The sequence below is a fragment of the Pygocentrus nattereri genome, chromosome 27, assembly GCF_015220715.1.
Source record: "Pygocentrus nattereri isolate fPygNat1 chromosome 27, fPygNat1.pri, whole genome shotgun sequence".
Lineage (NCBI taxonomy): Eukaryota > Metazoa > Chordata > Actinopteri > Characiformes > Serrasalmidae > Pygocentrus > Pygocentrus nattereri.
Genome location: NC_051237.1, coordinates 13155593 through 13179132, shown reverse-complemented (window position 1 = coordinate 13179132; position 23540 = coordinate 13155593). Strand labels below are relative to the sequence as shown.

The following is a 23540-nucleotide window of genomic DNA, read 5'->3' as shown; positions in this document are numbered from 1 at the left end:
GCATGATTCTGTAGAATGAAAATGAGCTAAAAATTACAGACATGCATTTTAGTCCCAAAAAACGATTAGACATTCTTTGAAGGCCTAAAGGGCCCTGAGGGTTCCCCACTGCCATGGATGGAGGTTAGAATTTTTGTAACTATCTATAGTCTGAGCTTCAGTAGCTTTACTTTGGAAATCCTCTGACGTCTGTCTTGGTTAGATATTGTGTTTAAACAGGTTTTAGTTGTGAAGAGCAGGTACCCCAAAAGTGTGTGTATGTGTCTGTGTTTTAATGTGGTAAAATGAACTGATTAGAAGTCGTTGTTCTGTAGGTTTCCATACTTACATACTTTTTCCATCAATGATGATCATTAAAACTATATATGTAATAGATATGGCCATGCAGAAAAGTCTATGTTGTAAGACTGCCTGTTATTAGAAGATCAGTACTGTAGTCCATCTGCACTGTGCTTTCCATATTCCCATGTTTGGATCTGAGAAATGTGTCATATAAATAAAATGTATCATTAATAATATAATCGTCAGTTATTATAAGCTTAGTTCACATTCTAAACATTGTTGATGGAAAAAATCTGGATTAAAAAAACATAGAAACTTTTAGTAAGACAATCTTACTAAGGGATTTTATGTCTTTTTTAAGTTGTGTATGTGAAAGAGGAATTACTGCCAGACAGCTTTGGTAGTTCCTCATGAAACTGGGTATAAGATGAGCTTATGCATTCTATAGCACTCTATAGTTTTTCATGGTATATAGAGTCATAAATAAGGATTATTAAGCAGGGATACTGAGGAACGTGATGTCTGGTAATCTGATTTGGTGAGATTTGGTAAGGAGAGGTTTTCTAACCATTTACGGTCATTTGGGTTTCAAAGTATAATGCTAATTTGCCTGAAAACACGTCTAGTTCCTCTTGCTAAAAACAAGTTGGAAAAAAAACCTGCACTCTGTACTCAGCTCTGCATCTAGAAAAACAAAATGCAGAGACAATGCATGGATATTTCACTCTCATTTCCCCTCTCCTGCTGTGAACCCGCACACTGCATACGAGAGGCTGCTAAAGCAGGTGATTGGGGGATTCACACCCTTTTCCTGAGGAAAAACCCACACACACACACACACACACACACACACACACACACACACACACACACACACACACACACAAAGTCAGACTGACATACTTGCAGTGGCACTGCGGCAGTCCCACAATTACCAACAGGAGCACAACAGAGCTGTCAGAGTGTATTTAAGTGATGAGTTATGAAAACAGATCTACTGCATAATATATTCACTAAACCACTCAACTGACAGCATTAACCACCTTGACCTAATCTTTCATGCAGTTTTTATGTATGCTGTGCATAGAGTGCCCTCTGCTGACCTCACTGCTGAAGTTGAGAGCCCATGCTGTTTTCACTAATCTTACCAACTTCAATTCCCAAAAAGTTGACACAGCATGTAAAATGCAAATAAAAACAGAAAGCAGTTATTTGACTTGTATTTAAATGAAACAAATGTTTAACTTTATCAGTTTTGTTGCTTTTTGTGAATACACACTCATTCTGAAACTGACTCCTGCTACAAAGTTTAAGAGGCAATTTAACTCCTTTATGGCCAGGGCCACCAGCAGGCCCAACGTTTTTTTTTACATACTTCTAGAATTTAAGGAAAGCTCAAACTTATTGCAAGGTCACCGAATAATGAGTAGTTACTGAATAATGAGTCTTAGTATGTAATAAGTCTGGGATATTAAGGGGTTAAGGCAGTTTAACACTAGGAATGTTGTGAAATGTTTCCAGAAAAAATCTTAAAAGGGTGATGCTTAGGAGTAAAAACAGCATCCAGGCAAGGTCCAAGCCTTTATGAGCAAGGATGGGGAAAAGATCTATGAAAAATACTTGAAATGAATAATCCAGGGGTGCACAAAAGAATGTTCAGCAATGTTTTGTAGCTCCCCTGCTCAAACACACCAACTAAACCTGGCAGTTAACAGAAGAACGTAAGGAGGTGTGTTTAAGCAGGTAAATTCTGCTGGACCGGGTTTTGTTGTGCATTTTCTGTTTTCAGGACATACTGCTTTACGTTTTCTATCTTGACGCGTTGATGTTTTCCTTGGTCTACCTGTATGCTTCTCTTTTACAACCTTCCCTTGTTTGTACTTGGTCCAGATTTTAGACACAGCTGACTGGGAACAACCAACATCTTTTGCAACATTCCATGATGATTTACCTTCTTGAAGAAGTTTTATAATTCTTTCCTTTGTTTCTACTGACATCTCTCGTGTTGGAGCCATGATTCATGTCAATTGACTTTGTGCAACAGCTCTCCAAGGTGTGAGCACTTTTATTTAACTGAAGACTAATTAGCAGATTTAATCTGATGCAGGTGTTTGTTTTAGAACTGCAAATTACAGAACTATTCCATAATATTTCTCAGAATTTAGTGATTCCATATTTTTTTCCTCTACTTGATCTACAAACACAATTGTTTTCTTAATGCCAGAAGGTTGGAATTTTGAGGAGAAAAAAATTGTGTGGCATGTCTCTGTGACTTTTTTCTACAAAATGAAACAATTGAAAGATTTTCCTCCAAGAGTGGTGATTCCATCATTTTTGCCATGGGTGGTAGTAGGGTGCTGGTGGAGGATATTCTGTTTTGAGTTGAAGGAAACAGTACAGTGATTAAATGTCCTGTATCCAGTTTTCCCGTATCCAGGGCTGGAATTGTGCAGTCCTTGAACAATCCAACAGTTCAAGAACAACAGTCCTGAACCAGCAATTTCAAGGATTTTACGTATTTCATCCACTGGTAGCACGTTCAAAAAATGTTTTAACATCATCATTTTAGGTTGATGTTCTTTAGCATTTATTTATTGGGTCATTTTGCTAAACACTCTTATTGTAGTGTCAGAAACTGTGAGGGGAAGTGTGTGTATGCTTGAGCTGGGAGAGTGAGAGACAAACGTGAGCTGGGTAAAGAAAAGCTTTGCTTACATACAGTGTAGCTGTGGCCAACAACAGCTGGCTAATAAAGCACCACGACTTGTGTGAAAGATTTAGAGTATTTGGAGAACTCTTTGTGGATAAAGAGCAAGGCCAAAAGCCACAACTAAATACCTGTGACCTTTGATACCCCACGTGGCACTGCAGTAAAAACCAGCATACATCTGTGATGGATATCACCAAGGTGGGCTCAGCAATGCTTTAACAAACCATCAATAAGAAACTCCATTCATTTCTGCATCCAGAAATGCAGATTAAGGCGGTACAATGCACAGCAGAAGCCATACATCAACAGTATCAGAAATACCACCTTACCTGGGCTTCAGCTTATCTGAACTGATATACAGTAGAAATGTGTATTGTGGTCTGACAAGTCAATCATTCAGATTGTTCATGGAAATAATGGGCATTATGTTCTCCAGGCCAAAAAAAATGAAAAGGATTATCCATAACTGTGTACCAACGTAAAGTTTAAAAGTCAAGGTCTGGTATGATGGTGCATTAGAGCCCATAGTGTGAGTCTGTGAGGGCACCATTGATGCTGAAAGATATACACCTATTTTGGAGCAACAAGCTGCCTTTTACATGACATTTTTTCAAGGATACCTTGAAAAGGTAGCCATGCCACATTTAGCACGTTACAACAGCATGGCTATGTAATCAGAAAGCGTGGGTGCTAGACTGGCCTGCCTGCTGTTCAGACCTGTAACCGCAATATACGACAATGGAGGCTCTATGTGACTGCGTGGTCAAAGACTTCAGTATCACAGGAATGTATATAAAAATAAAAAATATATAAAAAAAAAAAAAACACTTTCAAAACTGTATTGGTTCAGGTCTTCAGTCCCCAAACATTTATCAAGTTCTTAAAAAGGAAAGGTGATGTAACATAGTGGTAAACTCCTGTCCCAACTTTTTTGCAATGTGTTGCAGGTAACTCATTTGGAAGGGGGAATATTTGGTAGGGGGAAAATAAAATAAAATAACAGTTTTCAGCCCAAGACATCTTCAATTTAATAGAGAAACAGAATTTACTAAACCACCAATCTGTTTTATTAACATTTTACAATTTCTTTGGAATTGCAGTTTGTACATCAGACACATAAAATCCAAGTTATTCTCTATATTGTTTTATTTATTCATCAAGTGCAGTGAATAAATAAATATAAAAGCCTGATAGATTAGTACCATAACAAAAACCCTGACCAGAAAATGCGAGAAACATCCAAGTTCTCTTAGGCAACACACAGCGTAATAATGACCACTACTTGAGTTATGAAGCAAGAATGCTCCTATGGTCCCCTTATTGGCAAAAGTTTTTTTTTTTTTTTTTTTTTTACATATGCTGACGCATCAGTGGAGCATTTTAGCATGAGTAACATTCAGCTCTGTACATTGCTAGGTCTCTCTATTTCTAGTTTTAGCTGCAATCAAATACTGCACATTAAATGTCTACAGAGGAAATTTGCATTTAACCTTCTTGTAAAAAATAAATATTCATTAAATCTATCCAAATCAATTACATGACAATCATCCAGTGGCACAGTGATTACACAAGTCTCGAGGCAATGACACTGGTAAACAGTATTCTGGCATCATGTTAACAGATGACTACTGTATTATCTATTGTAGTTGGTCACATGTAGGAGACTCCCCAAGAACTAGAACAGAAAGTCCCAATCATTTAACACTCTGACACAAAGTACTTTGCCCCGCAATCAATTGTTCCAAGGGGTATAAACCTAGCATTCGCATCCAGTGAAACACTAGGTGTTCCTTAAATCATTACAAATCAGTGACTCAATACATCAATAAAGGGTGTTGCCATTAACCTGCCCTTTTACAAGCATTTCGCAGAATTCCACCACAGCAATTAATAAAGTAAAGTAAACACATCACAAAAATAAACATCCTACATGTGATGGTGGCCTTTGAGCACAAACACAGAATTGAATGTAGCAAGCTACACAACATAAACATCAGCAAGAAAAAAAAAAAAAAAGTAATATTTTTAACTCTTGGCCACATGTACATACATATGAGTGAGGGGAAATGGATCTATGTGCACATAATGCAACTGGCAGTGACAAGGCAACAGCCAGCAAGGCTGTCAATCATCCATGCCTATGTTGCGAAACAGGTAAGACATTGATTCTCCATTGTGTATGCGGCGAATTGCCTCAGACAGGATCATGCTGATGTCGACCGTCTTGATCTTTGGACACTGCAGTTTCTGGATTTCGTGTGGAATGGTGTTTGTGACAACCACCTGCAGAGGGAAGGGGGGGGGGGGGCAACAGCTTGAGTGCACAGACAAGTGCAGGATCTCTCATTTTGATACTCAGTTTTTATTGTTAGTAAATGGACAACGCAATTATTTTAGTGACACCCAACTACAGACCTCATCAATAGCAGACTCCTCTATGAGTCGAGGCGCATCAGAAGAGAGAATTCCATGAGTAGCCATGACAAAGATTTTGTAGGCACCTCGCTCCTTCAGGGTTTCAGCCGCTGCCAGGAAACTATCGACGTCATCAATTATATCATCCTATAAAGGAGGGGGAAAAAAAAAATAAAAAAAATCAAAATCTGGAAAAAAAAGTAGAAAATAAGGAATGTTTCATGCAAATATATTACACATATAAATATATTTGTGTGGGCTATAGCTCAATATTATTATTATTTTCTTCACAGGTTTTCAGCCTGGAGATGTCACAGCCCCCAAAAAGTCATTAACAATCTATACATTAATGTTATCTAATTACATTTGATACTGCTAAACCTGCACATTGCCAGTATTGGCTGATACTACAACCCATGGCAAAAATGATGGAATCACCACTCTTGGAGAAAAATCTTTCAATTGTTTAATTTTGTAGAAAAAAAGCTAAATCACAGAGACATGCCACAAAACCTTTTCAAAATTCCAATCTTCTGGCATTAAGAAAACAATAATAAAAATAAATAAATAAATAAATAAATAAATAAATAAATAAAAATGTTGTAGTCCGGCACAATTGTTTGTAGATCAAGTACAGGGGAAAAAAAACTGAGATCTGGCTATTTGCAGACCATGCCATTGACATAGGTCTTTCTTGAAGGAAAGTTTTCATGTCCTTTGCCCTATGGCAAGATGCATTATCATCTTTAAAAAAAAAAAAAAAGTCAAAAATTTCAGTGTAGACTTTGTCATTTATTGATGTAATGACTCATCTCCCCTGTGCCTTTACCTGACATGCAGCCCCAGATCATCAATGACTGGAAATTTACACGTTTTCTTCAGTCATCTTTATAAATTTCACGGGACTGGCACCAAACAAAAGTTCCAGCATCATCATCTCACCCAATGCAGATTCACGATTCATCAGTTTCATCCAGTCATCCACAGTCCATGACTGCTTTACTTCAGCCCACTGTAACCTTGTTCTTTTTTGTTTGTGTTAATGATGGCTTTCGTTTGGCTTTTCTGAATGTAAATCCCATTTCTTACAGTTCAGTCACAGACATTGACTCCCGTTTCTGCCCACTTGTTTCTCATTTGTTTTGTTGTGCATTTTCTGTTTTCAGGACATACTGCTTTAAGTTTTCTATCTTGACGCGTTGATGTTTTCCTTGGTCTACCTGTATGCTTCTCTTTTACAACCTTCCCTTGTTTGTACTTGGTCCAGATTTTAGACACAGCTGACTGGGAACAACCAACATCTTTTGCAACATTCCATGATGATTTACCTTCTTGAAGAAGTTTTATAATTCTTTCCTTTGTTTCTACTGACATCTCTCGTGTTGGAGCCATGATTCATGTCAATTGACTTTGTGCAACAGCTCTCCAAGGTGTGAGCACTTTTATTTAACTGAAGACTAATTAGCAGATTTAATCTGATGCAGGTGTTTGTTTTAGAACTGCAAATTACAGAACTATTCCATAATATTTCTCAGAATTTAGTGATTCCATATTTTTTTCCTCTACTTGATCTACAAACACAATTGTTTTCTTAATGCCAGAAGGTTGGAATTTTGAGGAGAAAAAAATTGTGTGGCATGTCTCTGTGACTTTTTTCTACAAAATGAAACAATTGAAAGATTTTCCTCCAAGAGTGGTGATTCCATCATTTTTGCCATGGGTGGTAGTAGGGTGCTGGTGGAGGATATTCTGTTTTGAGTTGAAGGAAACAGTACAGTGATTAAATGTCCTGTATATGATGCAAAGGAGTTGTAGTGGAATGTGTAAATGTAATCTAACAGAATTTTCCATTAAAGGAGGAAAGCAACTGCCTGTGAACTTTATGGAAAAACGTACTAGTAATGTTGTTCCCAGCACATTTTTCTGTTTGTTTTGCAGATTTTTTTTAACCGTGTAAACAAGTATGGTAAAAAGTGAAATCTTTGATTAATAGAAAAGTTTCAGATTTAAAACTCACCACAATAATGGCAATTCGGCCACCTACATCTCCCACCACAGTTATTGGAGGCTTTTCTTTTGGAATCAGCACTGGTTATGAAGACAAAGAGATTCACAGAAACATGAGTGATCTTTCAGTGAAACAAGCCACTGGAATCACAGTCCAAATGCTCAGAATAAGGTGCTCACATGGTATCTCCAGACTTGGATGGATGGCTCCCATGTTTTTCACTGTAGGCGGAGAGTGTCGTCCATCCACAAGATCTGATTCAGCATCCTGCGCTTCACCATGGATCACAGCGATACCCAGCCGAAGCCTTTCAGCAAATGACTGGGCCCTACAAAGCACAGGGTGGAGATCACAGCTCATTTGTTCCATGTCTTCTCTAAAAGAGTTCACATGAGTCCTGAGCCTACCTTTTAGCTGATGCTGGAGACTTGGCCACAATTACAGCATTTCTGTAGTCTGGGATCTGCACTCAGAAGAACCAAAGGTTCATGTAGACACATACACTCATACAGAGCCTGAACAACCCTCCACTGAATACTGTATCTGTGCATGTGCTTTAGACAAAGTCCTTCAGTCAGAGTTAAGAAAAGAATAACCTCGAAGGCCTATGGGTGTTACAGCTAGTTTAATATTTACTCCATATATGGCACTTACAGTTCTGGGTGTCAGCAGTTTTATTCTTCTACAGCACAAACAGACTGCACAGCAAACACTGCAACTACAGGCGTACCTCTTCCTGAATGTACTGCAGCAGAAACGGAGACGCTCGCAGGTTGTCTACTGGAATGTTAAAGAAACCTTGGATTTCCTTTTGGTGCAAATCCATAGTGATGAGATGAGTAAGACCTGGTCAAAGTTTAACAAAACTGAGTGTGTGAAAAGAGATGTTGCTTTGAGTCAAGCTGATACAAATGACCTAATCTACAAGAACCTGTGACCTAAAAAAAAATCTAGTTTCTTATCACAGAGATTTTATCTGCTACAGAAGCAAACAATAAACACAATACGTAAACAATAAACACAAATGTCAAGATGAGACTGTGTAGCTAAACAATTTAAAAATCAAACAAACAAAAAAAACAGCTTTACCTGCTTTACACATCATTGAGGCCAACAGCTTGGAGACAATGGAGCCTCTCTTCCTCATTTTGCACTGCTTACTGTAAGGAAAATAAGGAATGACTCCGATGATATTTCGGGCACAAGAGGTCCTACAGGCATACACCATGATGAGCAGCTCCATGATGGTTGTATTAACATCCCTGTGGAGGGAGGGGAACATGATCAGTTGTTTAGTAATTAAGTAATAAAGGGGGGGGGGGGGCGCACAACAAGAAACAACACCCACCTACCCACACACCCAAAATGGAAACACTTATTTCAGCAAATCCACACAGTATTCGACTTCAATAACACTGAATACAAATGAACACAAAAGATGTTAGCCTTACTTTGATACAGTTTGGATGATAAAGACATCTTTACCACGCACAGACTCCTGGATCTGAACCCTTGTTTCTGTGTAGAGACAAAGACCTGTTACACTGATATTCCATTATTTTGTGCGAATACTGTTGTGAAGAACTATCGTTTGACAACAAAGCAATGTAAATGTCTCCTGAAACTGGAAATACAAAGATTTCACTATAGTTCGGTTGCTATTATAATCTCATGATGTGTATACAAGGCCTTTACACCCTAGTACACACAGAGTACACAAAGAGTCATTTTCATTGGTGAGCCGTAGCCCAGCCACCCACTTTGTTTTGTCTACGCTTTCAGGCGAGGAATGCAAAGAATGCGCAGCCCCTCTGCAAAATCAACAACTCAGCTTGTGACCTCAACCATTAAATGATAACAGGGCTAACTTGTCACTGTAAAAGTACATTTATCCTGCAAGTAACCTCAGATCAAGTCACTAATGCTGTAATGATTGACACAGTAGCCCATGCTGCAATAAATCTACCGGCAGAGCTAAGCAGCATGTGAATCCACATGACTTCAAGGTCAAGCAGGAAAAGGAAGTTTCATTCACCTATTCAGACATACTACCTGTCAGTAATCAAAACTAGGCATCTGGCTGCACGCATCTTATATGAATAAACAGGGAGGGAAGCAGGATTGGGTTATACTAGAGGTGGACGATAACATTTTATCAATATTTTGTTAGCGATATTTTTTTCCAGCAATATTGAGGATAATGTCCTTACTTGAACACTAACCATGTGCATGCCTCATACCACAGTAAGCACTGTGCCATGAAAATATCTAAATATTATCATATGATTTTTTTTGCTATATTGCCCACCGCAAGCTATGCACATCAGGACAATTAGAGTTTTTTCAATTTTGTTTAGTTTTTATTTTAATCTAAATTAAAAACAAAGTTTGTTCAATTTATATTCAGTTCATTTAAAGGCTGTGATGAGCAGTTTTTGATTTATTTGGATTTTGGAAAACTAGTAATTGAGGTTTTACTTGGTTTTAGTTTTTGCTGTGATTATCATACAATAAAATTAACGGTAAACTGAGCTCGGCCTGGCCTTTCCTTAAAGACAGCCAAACACATAAGAGTTCCACTTCTAAACTCTCATTCATGCACTGACAAGACAGAGTTTTTTTGGTATGAGTAATTCCATTTAATTTTAGTTTACATTTTGGTTGTTATTACAGTTAATGTGCACATTACTTTCGCTGCTAGTTTAAGTAATAGACTGCACATATGCTTAAGTGTCTAATTTTTTATTTTTTTTGCTGTAAACATGAATGTTTCTGAGCCACACCAATCTGCATAGTATATAATAAGAGTAACAGTCAAAATTATCCAACCTTAACGATCAAAAATCAAGTCGAATCTGTTAGCATGTATATTGTTACACCCCTACAGATCACCAGCCAACCTCCAAACATTTCTGTTAGAGCTTAGCACATCAGATAAGAGAGTGTGTGTCATCTCACCTCTGTTAGCCTCCTGATAGACCTGCACTTTGCCAAGCTCCACACCCAAGCGTCTGTGGAAAATGGGTGTCATGAAAAAGAAAATAAGAAATAAAGAGGAGAAAAAACAACAACAACAAAAAACAGTAATTATCAATAAGAAAAAGATTGATTTCAAGACAGTAGACAAACTGAGGGCAGATTATTAAGCCAAGTTTTATTCAGCTCACGAAGAAGCAAGCTTTTTTTTGAGCTGAGAAGTTAAAACTTCCACACTATGCCTGTAGTTTCACCAGCCTAAATAACATGCCTCAAAATGAGAAGCCTAAGAAGTTGAAGTAACATTAAACACAGTTTACATTCCATGAATGTGAATCTGAAACTAAAACATGAGAATGACTACTGCAAGAGCAACCTACTCTGCAATCCTTTTACCCAGCTCCCTGCTAGAGGGGTTAGAGTTGGCCGTAAAAATGACCAGGCCTCCTTTTGCGGCATTCATGTCCAGTTGTTTCTTGGTGACTACCACAAGGGACTCAGGCAGTGGCTCCCTGGGCTCCCAGGCACTGCTGAGCCCTTCCTAATAACAGTATCACAGGCAGACTGTTAGTTTAACACCACACAACGCGAGTATCTACGGCCAAATCCTGTAAGAAAAATAAGAGGAATGCGACACATTCAGCTAGTACGAACACAGTTAAGTGAAATTTTAGTTGAGTTTGCAATATTTTGCATTCGACCAACGGTCAAGCAATGTACATATGGTTAGATAGATAACACAATTAAGTCATTACGAACAACAAATCTTCAGAAGAGAAAAGAATTGTGTTGTAAGCGGCCCATGACATTACGGTTTACCCAGGACCAGGCAAAAACATAAGGAAGCCTACTGCTAGCCTGTAAGGTTAACCTATAAGCTCACTATAAACATTAATACAAGCTGCTGCTAAAACCAAGCAGTGCAAACACCTTTACAGATATCTCCAAAAATCCCACGTAGCGTTACAAAAGTCGTGTAACGCACAGACTCTCCTTTGCTAGCGTATGTACTAGGTTAGCGTTAGCTAACTAACGTTTCACATGGAGCGAGCTGCTAACGAGCCAGCAGCTCCGCCGCCAGGTTCATCTTCTGCCAAAATCCCAACCAAACTCACCCCAACACGCAACGTATAAATAACTATCGCAATTGAAACTGAACGAAGGGGACTCCTCTTACCAGTTTTACCTCTGATTCTTTCTCCCCGTCTGATACACTTTGATGCGAGCAGAGCAGTTTTTTGAAGTGAGAATCACGGCAACAGTGCTGAATAAGTTACAACGGACGCTGCCTACACGACTTTTCAAAATATAAGTCCGAGGCCTAAGACGGCAATCATTAACATTGTGAGCAGCCTGGTAAAAGTAAGATAACATTAGAGATGTTAGATGATTTTGTGTGATATATGGGACAGAGGCAATGTGGCTATACAATCATAAATAATCATAATCAATTAGTGCTCACCGTGATATTTCGTCATGAAACTCCCAATGTAAAACATCAAAACATGATTTTGTCATTATTTGTATTATTATCATTGCCATCATCATAATAATAATAATAATAATAATAATAATAATAATAATAATAATAATAATAATAATAATAAAAGTCATGTTTCTAAAATGACGCGAGATCCTGAGCGGTGAGGCGACACCGAGCCCGCTGATTGGAGGATTTGTCGCGGCGAAAGCGGACGACAGTGTTTGGCGCCATTTGCGAGGAAAGGAGCTCCGGCTGGCTGAATTTATTTTAGACGTTATTTATTTTGTTTTACAGTATCTTGAATGCAGGCAGTTTAAACACACGCCGTCTTTTCACCAGTATTTCCGCCAAAGTCAGCGCTTCTGTACTGATATTCACGCGCGTGCCATTGTTTTTTGTTAACTCTATGGCGTATCTGTCATTGTTGTTGAAGAGTTGTTAGGGCAGTTAGCTGGCCAGCTAGCCAAGTTAGCCAGCTGGCTTTTTACGTGTAAATTATTAGACACCGGATTAGTCACTCTTTCGTAGGTATCATGCGTTTCAACCACTATACGTTAGGAAACACCGACAATGTATTACTGGTGCTATGAAACAAAGAAACATTGGTGAGTGTCTTCATAACTGTTTTCAGTCCAACTTTGTGTCGCTACCCGTAGCGTTAGTTATGCGGGGGAGCTAAGCCACAACATAACTACAAACGTTCGGGCTGCTTCTTTGGCGCATAAACATTAAGACAAGGGTATGTGGTCACAGTGGTACTGGTGGGATAATGGTGTAATAATAGGTATTAGACACTTTTTTAATAGGAGAGGACATAACGTTACAGTATAAATATCTCGGTTAGCTTTTTGTTTATGTTGACTAAATAACGCTGAGGTCTTTCTTTGAAAGTTGTTCTTAACGTACATGTAGCTCAAATACCTAAACGATTTTTTCATCCAGGACAAATTCAGCTGATGTGTTTTGTTGGTGCTGTAACCTTTCATAGATCTGTAATTTGGAGATCAACACCAATTATGGCTGGTGCTGTTGCTATGGCAGCTGTTGTTGAAGATTTTGAGGCTACTCAGGTTTGTCATTGTATTGTTTATTAACCTATTGATAGGTTTTTATAACTTAATCATAATTTGTTAAAAAAAATACTGACCAGCAGTATTTGTGTATTCAGCCTTGCAAGAAGTTGAGAAAAGATGATGATCCGCTACCCACGAGGACCATCAGGAACTACTTTGTGCCCTTACCCAAGGCTGTGGAAAAGCCTTTCTCTCCACCTCGGACAAACAACATAATGGATTACTTCATGAAGACATCGCCTCAGGAAAAGATTGTCTCTTCACAAAAGCAAAGTCCCCTTCAGTCCACAGAGTCAGTCAGTTGTCAGGAAGCTAAGCTGGGTAGAACACAAAGGCAGAAACGTTTCAAGAAACCTAGGGAGCAGAACAAGCTACAGGAAGAAGAGCAGGGGGTACTCCCTGAGAACTGTGCAGCGTTAGGGAGTCCAGGTGAATCTCTGATAAAGGACAGTAGCAACTGCTCAGTGCTTGGTAGTGATACTGCAGCCCTGCTGTCTCAAATAAGCAATGACACCGGCTTAGATGAAGAATCTGTTAAAAAGGAAAATAACACGGAGAGCTGTGCAACTGACAGAAAAGTGAAGGATTTGTTGCAAATTCGGAAAAGCAAGAAAGTAAATAACCAAAGCAGGGCTGATGATAATTTAGATAATGATAAGAGATCACCTGGAGAAGAAGAAGGTAGAAATATAAAGTCTGTGGTGCATAAAAGCAGAAGGGCAAGAATCAGCCAGAGTGACTCGTGTGCAGAGCAGGACAAGTCTCTGCATGATGCCAGTCTGGAAGTCAATGTGGATGAGAATTCCCTGCTGAACAGCAGCACAATAACAGTGTCCTTTGAAGACTTTTTACAGAGTCAGGGTGAAGAGGACACTGCAGATACTGAGCCAAGCACCTGTGCTGCTGAAATCTTAAGTGATGCTAAGTCTTGTAATGATGTGAGTGATTTGGTAGTTGCAACTCCACAGGTGTCACCAAGAATCCTTACAGTCCAAGCAGAAGTACATCCTCTATCCCCAAATCATGAGACATCTAAGAGCCCTGAAGTAAAGGTAGCGTCAATTTTCAGTAGGAGGAGCCAAGTAAAAGACAGCAAGACCTCTTCCTCTGCTAACTCTCAGGTGACAGCAGACATTCTCCCTGATCTTAAGAGGAAATCTAATGTTGTTCTTCAGGAAAAAGATTTGGAGCTTGCTGTTGTTGAATCCAGCTCCACATCTAAGTGCACCCAGGAAGAAAGGAAGCAGTTCATGAATGCTTTCAAGCAGCCTAGTCTGGATGGATCTAAAGGTAAAACTACCAAGAGTTCAGGAAAACTCAAACACATCCAGGAAAAAGCTCCTGAGACGGAAGAGAAGGAGCCTGATGAGAAGGCTGTTGAGAACCAACTTGATGAGACCAGCTCAGAGCAAAATTGTGCTATAAGTGTTGGGAACAAACGATGTAGAAAGGCTAGGAAGAAAAGACAGACAGATGCATCTGAAGAGGTACCAACACCTGCACCAACGCATGAGGAACTTCCCACATCAGTGGAGGTGATCACTGAGAGTGGCTCTGTTGATGATGGTAAAACACAACCTGCCAAGGAGGTGAGGAGGTCCACAAGAGAGAGCACACGCAGACAGGCAGCTCCTGTGTCTGAAAGGAATACGTCACCACGCAAAACAAGAAGCCAGGAGAAGGCGGAAAAGTGTAGTGTATCTCAGGATGACCCAGCTCTAGCTTGTACCCCAAAATCTCTTAGGTCCAAGAAGAGTGTTTACAGGGCTGAGATGCTGTCTCCGTCTTACAAAAAAGGAAGCCCGATAAGGTGGGTACCAGTTGGTGTCTTTGATTTTCATGTCTTGGGCCTAAATATGTGATTGGTATATTAGCACTGTGTTTCTTAACTAATTTATTGGTTAATGTTTTTTTTTGTTTTTTTTTTAAATTCAGAATGAAATTCACTAGAGTGTTTCCCTCATCTGCCACAAAAGCTGGAGATTTTGAAATATCAAGTCCTGTTTCAGTGCTGGTAACTCTTTATTTCTCTCTGGAGGAGTCATCTGTTCTGTTTTTCTAATACAAAAACATTGCATTAATGTCAATGAAAACATTTTAACAGGAATCAAATTCACTGAAGAAAAGAAAACGGGCTAAAAAGTTGGTGCAGAAAGCTAAAGCACTTCAGCAAAGCAAACAGACTGTAGCAGGGGAGCAGTCCACTGTGCGCCGCTCTACAAGGAGAAAAGAATGTGTCAAAATGAATTACTGCGAGGATGAGGTACAGCCTTTGTCTTGTTTGTAAACAAGTTTAGATTATGTACAATGGATCAGCTTAACTCCAGTGTCTGATTTAAAATGCTGTTTTCTGTCTTGTGACTTCCTTGCATCACTTAATTGTCTGTTTTTCAGGACTCAGTAGTCTTTGTGGAAGATCTTATAAGCAGCCCTGCACCTGCATCTCAAGAAACTGGCCAAAGTCAGAAAAAACTTCGCAGTTTGAATGATGTCTTAGGCAAAAATACACCTCCAAATAAGTCTTCTAAGAATGCGTCAGGTAAAGCACTAATAAAAAAAATGGTCTGATTTTTATCATTTTTCTTTCTTTAAAAGTGATTACTTGTTTTCATATTGAATGCTTTCACTCTTTGCAGCTTCCAAACTGGCACCCATGTTTCTGGAAAGAAAAGGCCAGAAACCCATAGCAGTTATCTCCATTTTTGATGACAGCAGGTACTACCTTGGAAACAATAGAAGAAAACATGCCTTTTAATTAATTCTTATTTTTATTCAGCAGAGGAAAAACTCTTTATTTTTGAACTTTTACAGTTGTGATGGTTCGGAAAACTCTCAAGACGATGAACAATTCAGAGCAAAGAGGGAATTCCTGAAGAGTGGCCTGCCTGAGTCTTTTAAAAAGCAGATTGCCAAGACAGCAGCTAATAGAGAAGCCTACACCCAGGCCTGTGCTTCTTTCCAACTTGTGGTGCATGTCCAACAGAGATCCATAGGTAAGACGACTCTTCTGTATCGAGTGTTTAATGATCATTATTACTATTATCAGGTTAAACAATTTGTTTGTTGTTGCCTTGGACAGAGTGCTCTATGTGGACCATCCCATGGCCAGAAACGTCTTTCTTGAATTGTCTGAAAGAGTTTTACCAGTTTCCACTGATGCCACAGGTGTCTTTGACTGGCATTGCAGGCTGCATGACTGTACCTGCTCAGCGGGCCTGCAGAGAAAAGGTAGATTGTCGCATGTGAAATCAAATAAGGCCATGTTGTCGATGTTGTTCTACATGTAACAATTTTTATTATTTAACACAGATTTATTGTTACCTATTGTACATTGTTGATATTCAAAGAATTTACATTGTTTTTGGAATAATTTCCTCTTTCAGGTGTCTGGCTGGCGAAACAATTTTACAGAATCCATTAGACAGCATCTCTTGGAGGAAATTATTGCATCAAATCCTTCTTTTCCTGTCCAGAGATATTTTACACAGTTTTTAAAGAGACACAAAGACTACTTGTTACAGGATGCTGCTGCAGGTTAGAACAATTTTGTAATCTGTCTCCTGAGAGATCGCAGAAGCTTAAGAATTTTATGTAAAGTAAGTTTTTATTTATTTTTTTTTCCTTCTTTTTTTTTTCTTTCTCTTAATTTTTCCCGTTCATACTTAATATTCTCAGAGCCTGAGTGTGGATCTAAAACACAGTGTCCTGCTGGCTCCACCAAGTCTGTTGGAGGAAAACGTAAACGTGTAGATGAGGCAGAGAGATCAAGCAAGCTGGCCAAGAAACAGAAGTCAAGTCACAAGGAGGAAGAGCCCATAGTGATATCGGAAAGCCCAAGCTCAGAAAGTGGGGCAGCACCAGAGACCACTGACTCTGTGGCTTCCAGCAGAGGACAGAGGAGACGATCACTGAGAAACAAGCAGACTGTGGCGGAGGCTAAGCCTGCAGAGCTGAGTACACCTAAAAGTATCCAGTGCGACACCGTAATCATCCTTGATTCTCCATCCTCAGAGACTGCATGCACTGAAGGTAAAGAAAGAGTAGTGTACAAGACTATCCACAACATTGTCAGACACACAAAGTTTTTTATTTTCCTGTTCACATTTGCCATTCACTGTATATATCTCCCCAGATGGTGTTAAGGAGGATGTGCTGTGGCCTGAGAAGTACCAGCCACAGCACTCTAATGACATCATTGGAAACACAGCTTCTGTTAGGAAGTTGCACAGGTCTGTACTGTATAAGACTATTGATGAACCTGCTTGAATGAGCGTTTCTATTGCAAGTATTTTTCTGGGAAATGATACTATAAAATGGGAAGCTCTAAAGTTCTCTAAAGTTGTTTTGTTATTTTCACCATTAGCTGGTTAAAGGAGTGGAAGCTCAGGGCTGACCGGGAAGAGAGAAGGAAGCAGCAGGAGAAAAAGCAAGAGGAAGACAGTAATGGTAGAGAGTTCTTTAAAAAAAAAAAAAAATCTAAATTATAAATCTACTTTCAGTCATGTTTGCTTGTATGTTTCTAACCATGCTGCATGACTGTAGACTCCTGGTTAGGTGACTGTGAGGAGCTAGAGGAAGCAGAGGACCTGCTCTGTAACACACTACTCATCACGGGTCCCACTGGAGTAGGCAAGACTGCTGCTGTGTATGCCTGCGCCCAAGAGCTGGGCTTCAAGGTATGTTTTTCCATTTTTTGAACGTATTTGTTTCAAGGGTTTTGGTTAGAAATAAATATGAAATAAATACATGATTAAATGTTATAACTTCATATTGGAAATGTAATTTTCTGCATTAGGTGTTTGAGGTGAACTGCTCTTCTCAGCGAAGTGGTCGTCAGATCTTGTCTCAGCTGAAAGAGGCCACCCAGTCTCATCAAGTGGACATCCAGGGTGTCAATGCTCATAAGCCCACCTATTTTAACAGCTACAGTAGCAGCGGTAGTACAGCAAAACCTGGCTCCTCACCCAGTGAGTGCACACTACACACTCATTGCTCTGGTATTTGTTAACAGTAACATTACTGATTTATGTGTTTGTTTCTGTACAGTCATATGTATCAAAACAGCCCCAGTAAAATTCCAAGTCTTGTTGATTTTTTTTTTTTTTTTTTTTGAGTTAAAAGAAGTTAAAATGTCCAACAGTGAAGGAAAATAAATATATATAAATGCAGATTTTAGTGTGCAATTATTTTTTCTTGAGTAACATATTGTACAAAATGTCATAACATATATTTTTTTGTTTTTTTAAATATGTCAAATTTAGTAATTGTGCATTTAAAACTGCAGAAGTGTTACATTGTGTTTTAAAAAACTTTTACATTTTTATTCTACCTTTTTTTTTTTTTTTGTTTTGTTTTTAGAGCTTCAGTCTTTCTTGAAACCAAATCTGTGGTTTGAAAGAGTTTTTATTCACAGTTTAAATGCGTCTCTTTTCTAATCACAGGGAAGGTTAACTCCCCTAGAAGAGTTATGTCCTCACCCAGAAAACCCCCTCAGTCCCCTCGAGGTGCTATGAGAAAAGGTGGCTTAGCACCAACTTCACTGGCGAATTTCTTCAAAGTGGGTGGGAGGCCCAAAGGCAGAGATGCTGGAAATCAAGACAAGAAGGCTCAAACAGGTAGTTTTAGCAAACTAAGTCAGATATAAGATCTAAAATTCTTTAGAATATTTAGGCAACAATCCTGTCTTCCTCCTAGTCAAGATAGATATTGAAAATATTCATTCAAAGATACCACTCATTAACAGAAATAAACAGTGGTTTACACTGTGATGCTTTCTTATTTCCTGCTTTTGAAAAAGTCTGCTCCAAGAAATCTGCCAAAGTGATCGAAAGTGGGTACAAAGCTCAAGAGCCTATGACGTCCCCTCCAGACGCCAAACCCAGAACTGAAGAGCAGGGAAAGAGAATGGCCACCTCTCTGATCCTATTTGAGGAGGTTGATGTCATATTTGATGATGATTCTGGATTCTTGACGGCCATTAAAACCTTCATCACCACAACCAAGAGACCCATCATCCTAACAACCAGTGGTGAGTTCTAGAATAGTGCCTGATTGGTAAGTAGTGAAATATAGTAGTTCTTTGAATGTTATAACACAGGGACTCATTTCTTTTCAGATCCAACATTCGGTGCAATGTTTGATGGCAGCTTTGATGAAATCCGTTTCGAAGCTCCGTCTGTGGTAAGACCATTTGTCATTTAATTTATATTTTGGGAACTAATCATTGGAAACTAATTCAGCTATTGTATGTGAGTCTGGTCTGTGGTTCACAGCTCTCTTTGCCCTCAGGTCAATCTGGCGAGTTACCTGCAACTGTTGTGTCTGGCTGAAAATGTGAGGACAGACACTCAGGACTTGACATCTTTGCTGCATTGGAATAGATGCGATGTTCGGCAGAGCCTTCTGCACCTGCAGTTCTGGGCCTGCAGTGGAGGAGGACTCCGGATGCAGCATCCCATCTTATCAAGTAAATAAATGAATGTGCTTGAAAAATAAAATCTTGTTTTTATTTTTATTAGTAGTAATTGTTAATATTTCATAGTATTTCTTAATATTACTCACTCTTCTATAATTCTTTTCTCAGGAACTTCTGAATGTGAGGTGAAGAGAGAGACTGTTAAAGTGGAAAATGTTCCTGTTGATGAGCCACTACCGCCCTGTCATACTGGATGCACAGAGTCTTTGTTGGGGCTCTTGAATATTCAGCAAGACAGAAGGGTAGAGGATTTGCTTAGGGTAAATTCATTTCTTAAGTATTTGTGTTTATTGGTCTAACTTCTGTTTTGTTTAGTATTGTGTGATCACTTCATACTTGGTGTCTTTTTTTTTTTTCTTCTTCCCAGTGTAAACCTACAGTTGTGGAGAGTAAGAGCTGCTGGGGTCTCCTCTCAGAGACTGAAAGAAGAGGCATGGATCTGTTCTACTCAAATATGGAGGTGCTGTTGCCTCTACCTGTCTCTGCTTTACCAGAGCCTACTCCCATACCACGGTCAGTAACAAACCCTGAGCCCCAGCCTGGGCTTCTAGCCAGACATGGCCGTGAAGCACAGAAGGAGGAGCATGCTGATGACATGAGCCCTCTCAAAGTATCCTCCAGGATGAGACGGAAAAAGCAGCTCTGTTTGGATGATAAAAGTGTATTTCAATCAGATTCTGAGTCAGAAGATGGTTTCCTGTCCCTGCCAAAACCTAGCAGCGGTCCAGTTGGAAATCCTGACACAAAGCGAACACAGGATGAGGCTGCTCAGAAGGCACCTTCTTCTGTGAGGATGAGAAGGGTCGAGCTGTCTGAAGCAGAGAGGAAGAGGAGTAAGCCTGTGTCACAGTGCCTGAGCTCAGTTGCTGAATATCTGGACCAGATGTCATTCCTTGACTCATCTCTGCACTACCAACCTCCTCAAACAGAGGGCGCTTGTAGACCACATGCCTTCCACTGTACTGGAGCAGAGATCAAGAGTGGAATGTCTGATGAAGTGCGTCTGGAGAGTGGAGGCCATATGAGTGGATTCCACTTAGAGGAAATCAATGCTGTGATACAGAGTCTGAGTTTTTGGAAATGTAGATCTGAAGTCTCTGAAGCCTGGCATAAAGTCCAGGGGCTGGAGGAGGAGGTCAGAAGTGAAGCTATAGAGGAATTGACCCTTCCTGTGGCGTCACATAGACAGAGTTTCAGCCTTGCTCGCAGCACACCCTGTGAACCCAGGTGCGGATTTGGCACTGTGTTCAATCAATTTAGATTGGCTGAGCACATTAGTAAACGTTACTGTAAATGTACCAGCTTTGTCAGTTTGGCAAATTTTTAACCGTATAAATATATAAACCGTATGTCCCCCCCCCCCCCCCCAAAAGCATCCGTTGAGGATATGTTTATCATGAAATCCTGACTAGTCTTAACTGAATACAAATGAGAGATTTAATGTACTTGAAATCTGCAGCAGTGTAAACTGAACTGGTATCATGTCTTGTGTTTTGTAGGGTTATTGAGATGAGAAAAGAGCTATTGAGTGCAGTTCTTGCCTGCCGGTCATTTAGCACACTGGGGAACAGAGTGGCAGCCACAGTGGACTACATGCCTTCTCTGCGTACCATCTGCAGGTCGGAGAGACTGAAGGAGCAGGGCAAGGTCAAGCGCAGGTGAGAACTCACTAAAGGCACTTTTGAAATATGAGGTGAATAAATACCAAACTGACAACTGAAATATGGTGGAAAAATGCAACATTTTCAAATTTATGATCGACTTTATCCCAGATGTATTAGAACATGTTGCCATGTATATCTAGATTTTTTTTCTCATATATTATAATTGTTCATACACTGCTTGTGATTTGGATGTGGTCTGCAATTTGCTTATTTATTTATTGAATAGGTAAACTTACTCTTGTTCACAGATTATTCTGTGAAGACAGCTAAGGGAGATTTTTGGCTTTATGAAGCATATATTAATCATGAATATGTGCCCTTGTTTATGCTAAAGCTTCTGGATGAGGCATGTTTATAATGTGCAAGGACAGGATGTGGGTTTCACATCTCTCAAAAAAAGCCTGAGCTTTAATACCAGAGGCCTGTTCTGTTTATTCTAAATATATTGTCCCCACTAACCACTGAGCAGTCATGTAAGTCACTGACTCCAGAGTATGCAGAGCAGTGTGGGGAGGGTGTAATGACCTGGATTCATTTAGAAATGTTTAGATGTAAACACAACAAGTGATTAGGTGGTGGTTTTGTATGTTTTTGTGATCTTTCTTTTTTATGTTTGTAAACACAATATTTTGTTTTTCTCTGCAGGTTCATGCACTACTTGGATGGCATTCACCTTGATCTTCCTAAAAGCATTATTGAACTCCTCGCCTCTAAATTTCCTTGAATCACTCAGTCACACTTTGAATCAGCCTTTTCATGGCAGCTGATTAATATGAATTTGTACAGTAATATTATATATCACAATTAGTGAGGTTTTATGTCTTCTGTTTTATATCTGACTTGGTGTGGAGATCCTTGTTTTGTACTTTTTCATGCAATACGTTTTATCAAGTAATAAATTTGGACTTGCAACTTGTCAAAAAACGTTTTCTCTGAAAAGTTGTATATATTGTAACACTTGTTTTTGATAGGACTTCTTATAAAGGCTTTTCATGATGTTTTAAACTGTCTACTGTTAGTTCATCACCTGTTCACAACAAGATTGATATATTTGTTTTTATTCTTCTCCCTCTCTAATTACAGACACTAGTTTGTTCTTGGGCACTAAAACTTAAGCTCCTATTTCTCACTTGTTTTCTACACAATTCAATATCTTTTGATCAGTGTATATTTACAAGTACTACCCTATTTAATTATTTCAAAGAAAACGAAGATAATAAACATTCATTTTTCTTACAGTGTTTCATTGCATTAAGCATTTGACTTTATTGTTTTTCAGTTTGCTCACTAAAATGAACGTAGTTCATGTATGAATGTAGTGGTGGTGTCTGGCTTTCCAAGGATGTGATCATTTAAATGTAACAGATATCCAGCCTTCTGTCTGCCTTTCTAACACAGTTATCATGTAATGGGAATCGTATTCTTGACACTGAATGGCTTGTGAGTTGAGAGAAAGTAAATAAGGAAATGACTGTTCTTCCTTTTTTTTAATGTCCAGATCTTGTGTGCTTGATCTTTTTGAAGATTTTTCATTTGCATTCAACATTGTCTGACCTCATCACCTGGCACTCCTGCAGTGCAGGTCTGTTATCAAAAGATCATACCAAATTGACAACAAGCAAGTTTCTTAGAAGAAGCAGTACATGTAACATCTATTTCACAAGATGCCAACAGATATCTCGTTTTTAATTCTGTGGTAATTATTCTGTTTTTGTAATTTTACAAGGTCCTTGAAACTTTACAGCCTGTCTGCCTTACACATGAAAACCATGATATAGTATAAATCATATAAATATATGTTTGCTATGCATCTTTAAAGGAGCTGAAACTTTTTTCTGAAGTCCATTGATGACATTTGTGTGGGTTCATGTACCAAAGACAGTGTTTTCAGTAGATTTATAATTCCTTTTTTACAGGACTGTTTTCTAGCTTCTCTATAACCCTCATAATTAAATGGTTTCGTTAGTGTGCCTTTAAGACTGATAATCGACCTAAGAAAACTATGTGTAGCAGACGTGAATGCTCGGAGCTGCGCTGAGTAGACCGGGTAGGTCTGTATGTGTCCTTTTCTAGAGCAGCAGCTGACTTATAACATGTGCTGTCAGAACATCCTAGTAAGGGTCGCAGTATTGCATGTTTCCTGAAAGTCTCGCTTCCCAAACGGTATATTGGGGAAGAAGTTAATTTTTCGATAATTCGTGTGTAGTTTTAGTCGTATAGTTTCTACATGTGTGTGAGTGGATGGAACATTCTGACTTTAGTATCTACATATTAAAGTTACATCAAACCTTCATTTAAGAATAGAAGTTCGGCTTTCCTTCGCGAGCGCCCTTTAACATCTCTCATTCTTGTTCTTAGTGTTTTATATGCAGAGGTGGACGAAGTACACAAATCATGTAGTTGAGTTAAAGTAGAGACACCCAAGGTAAAATATAACTACAGTAAAAGTAGAAG

General features: G+C 39.1%; 2 protein-coding genes across 4 annotated transcripts; one reads left to right on the top strand and one right to left on the bottom strand.

The window, feature by feature from the left end:
• Positions 1 to 4036: 4036 nt before the first annotated feature.
• Positions 4037 to 11683, bottom strand: prpsap2 (phosphoribosyl pyrophosphate synthetase-associated protein 2). Of its 2 annotated transcripts, none has more exons than XM_017703139.2 (11): positions 11569 to 11683; positions 10772 to 10932; positions 10374 to 10426; positions 8867 to 8933; positions 8505 to 8677; positions 8146 to 8261; positions 7823 to 7878; positions 7595 to 7743; positions 7425 to 7495; positions 5408 to 5554; positions 4037 to 5275 (listed from the first exon to the last, which is right to left on the bottom strand). In XM_017703139.2, the coding sequence occupies exons 2-11, from the start codon at positions 10852 to 10854 to the stop codon at positions 5117 to 5119; spliced, it is 1074 nt and encodes a 357-aa protein (XP_017558628.1). In that variant the 5' UTR covers positions 10855 to 10932; positions 11569 to 11683; the 3' UTR covers positions 4037 to 5116. The 2 variants fall into 2 exon arrangements, with proteins under 2 accessions (XP_017558628.1, XP_017558629.1); XM_017703140.2 differs by having other exon boundaries at positions 11578 to 11659.
• A 416-nt stretch (positions 11684 to 12099) lies between these two features.
• atad5a (ATPase family AAA domain containing 5a) lies at positions 12100 to 22315 on the top strand. Of its 2 annotated transcripts, XM_017703128.2 has the most exons (23): positions 12100 to 12479; positions 12863 to 12944; positions 13043 to 14757; positions 14883 to 14961; positions 15052 to 15210; positions 15342 to 15486; positions 15584 to 15662; positions 15759 to 15940; positions 16027 to 16175; positions 16331 to 16481; positions 16623 to 16976; positions 17080 to 17176; positions 17311 to 17393; positions 17490 to 17623; positions 17743 to 17914; positions 18389 to 18562; positions 18745 to 18975; positions 19063 to 19127; positions 19236 to 19413; positions 19531 to 19682; positions 19790 to 20649; positions 20922 to 21080; positions 21732 to 22315. In XM_017703128.2, the coding sequence occupies exons 2-23, from the start codon at positions 12891 to 12893 to the stop codon at positions 21808 to 21810; spliced, it is 5451 nt and encodes a 1816-aa protein (XP_017558617.1). In that variant the 5' UTR covers positions 12100 to 12479; positions 12863 to 12890; the 3' UTR covers positions 21811 to 22315. The 2 variants fall into 2 exon arrangements, with proteins under 2 accessions (XP_017558617.1, XP_037391280.1); XM_037535383.1 differs by lacking the exon at positions 21732 to 22315 and having other exon boundaries at positions 19790 to 19882; positions 20922 to 21048.
• Positions 22316 to 23540: the final 1225 nt, after the last annotated feature.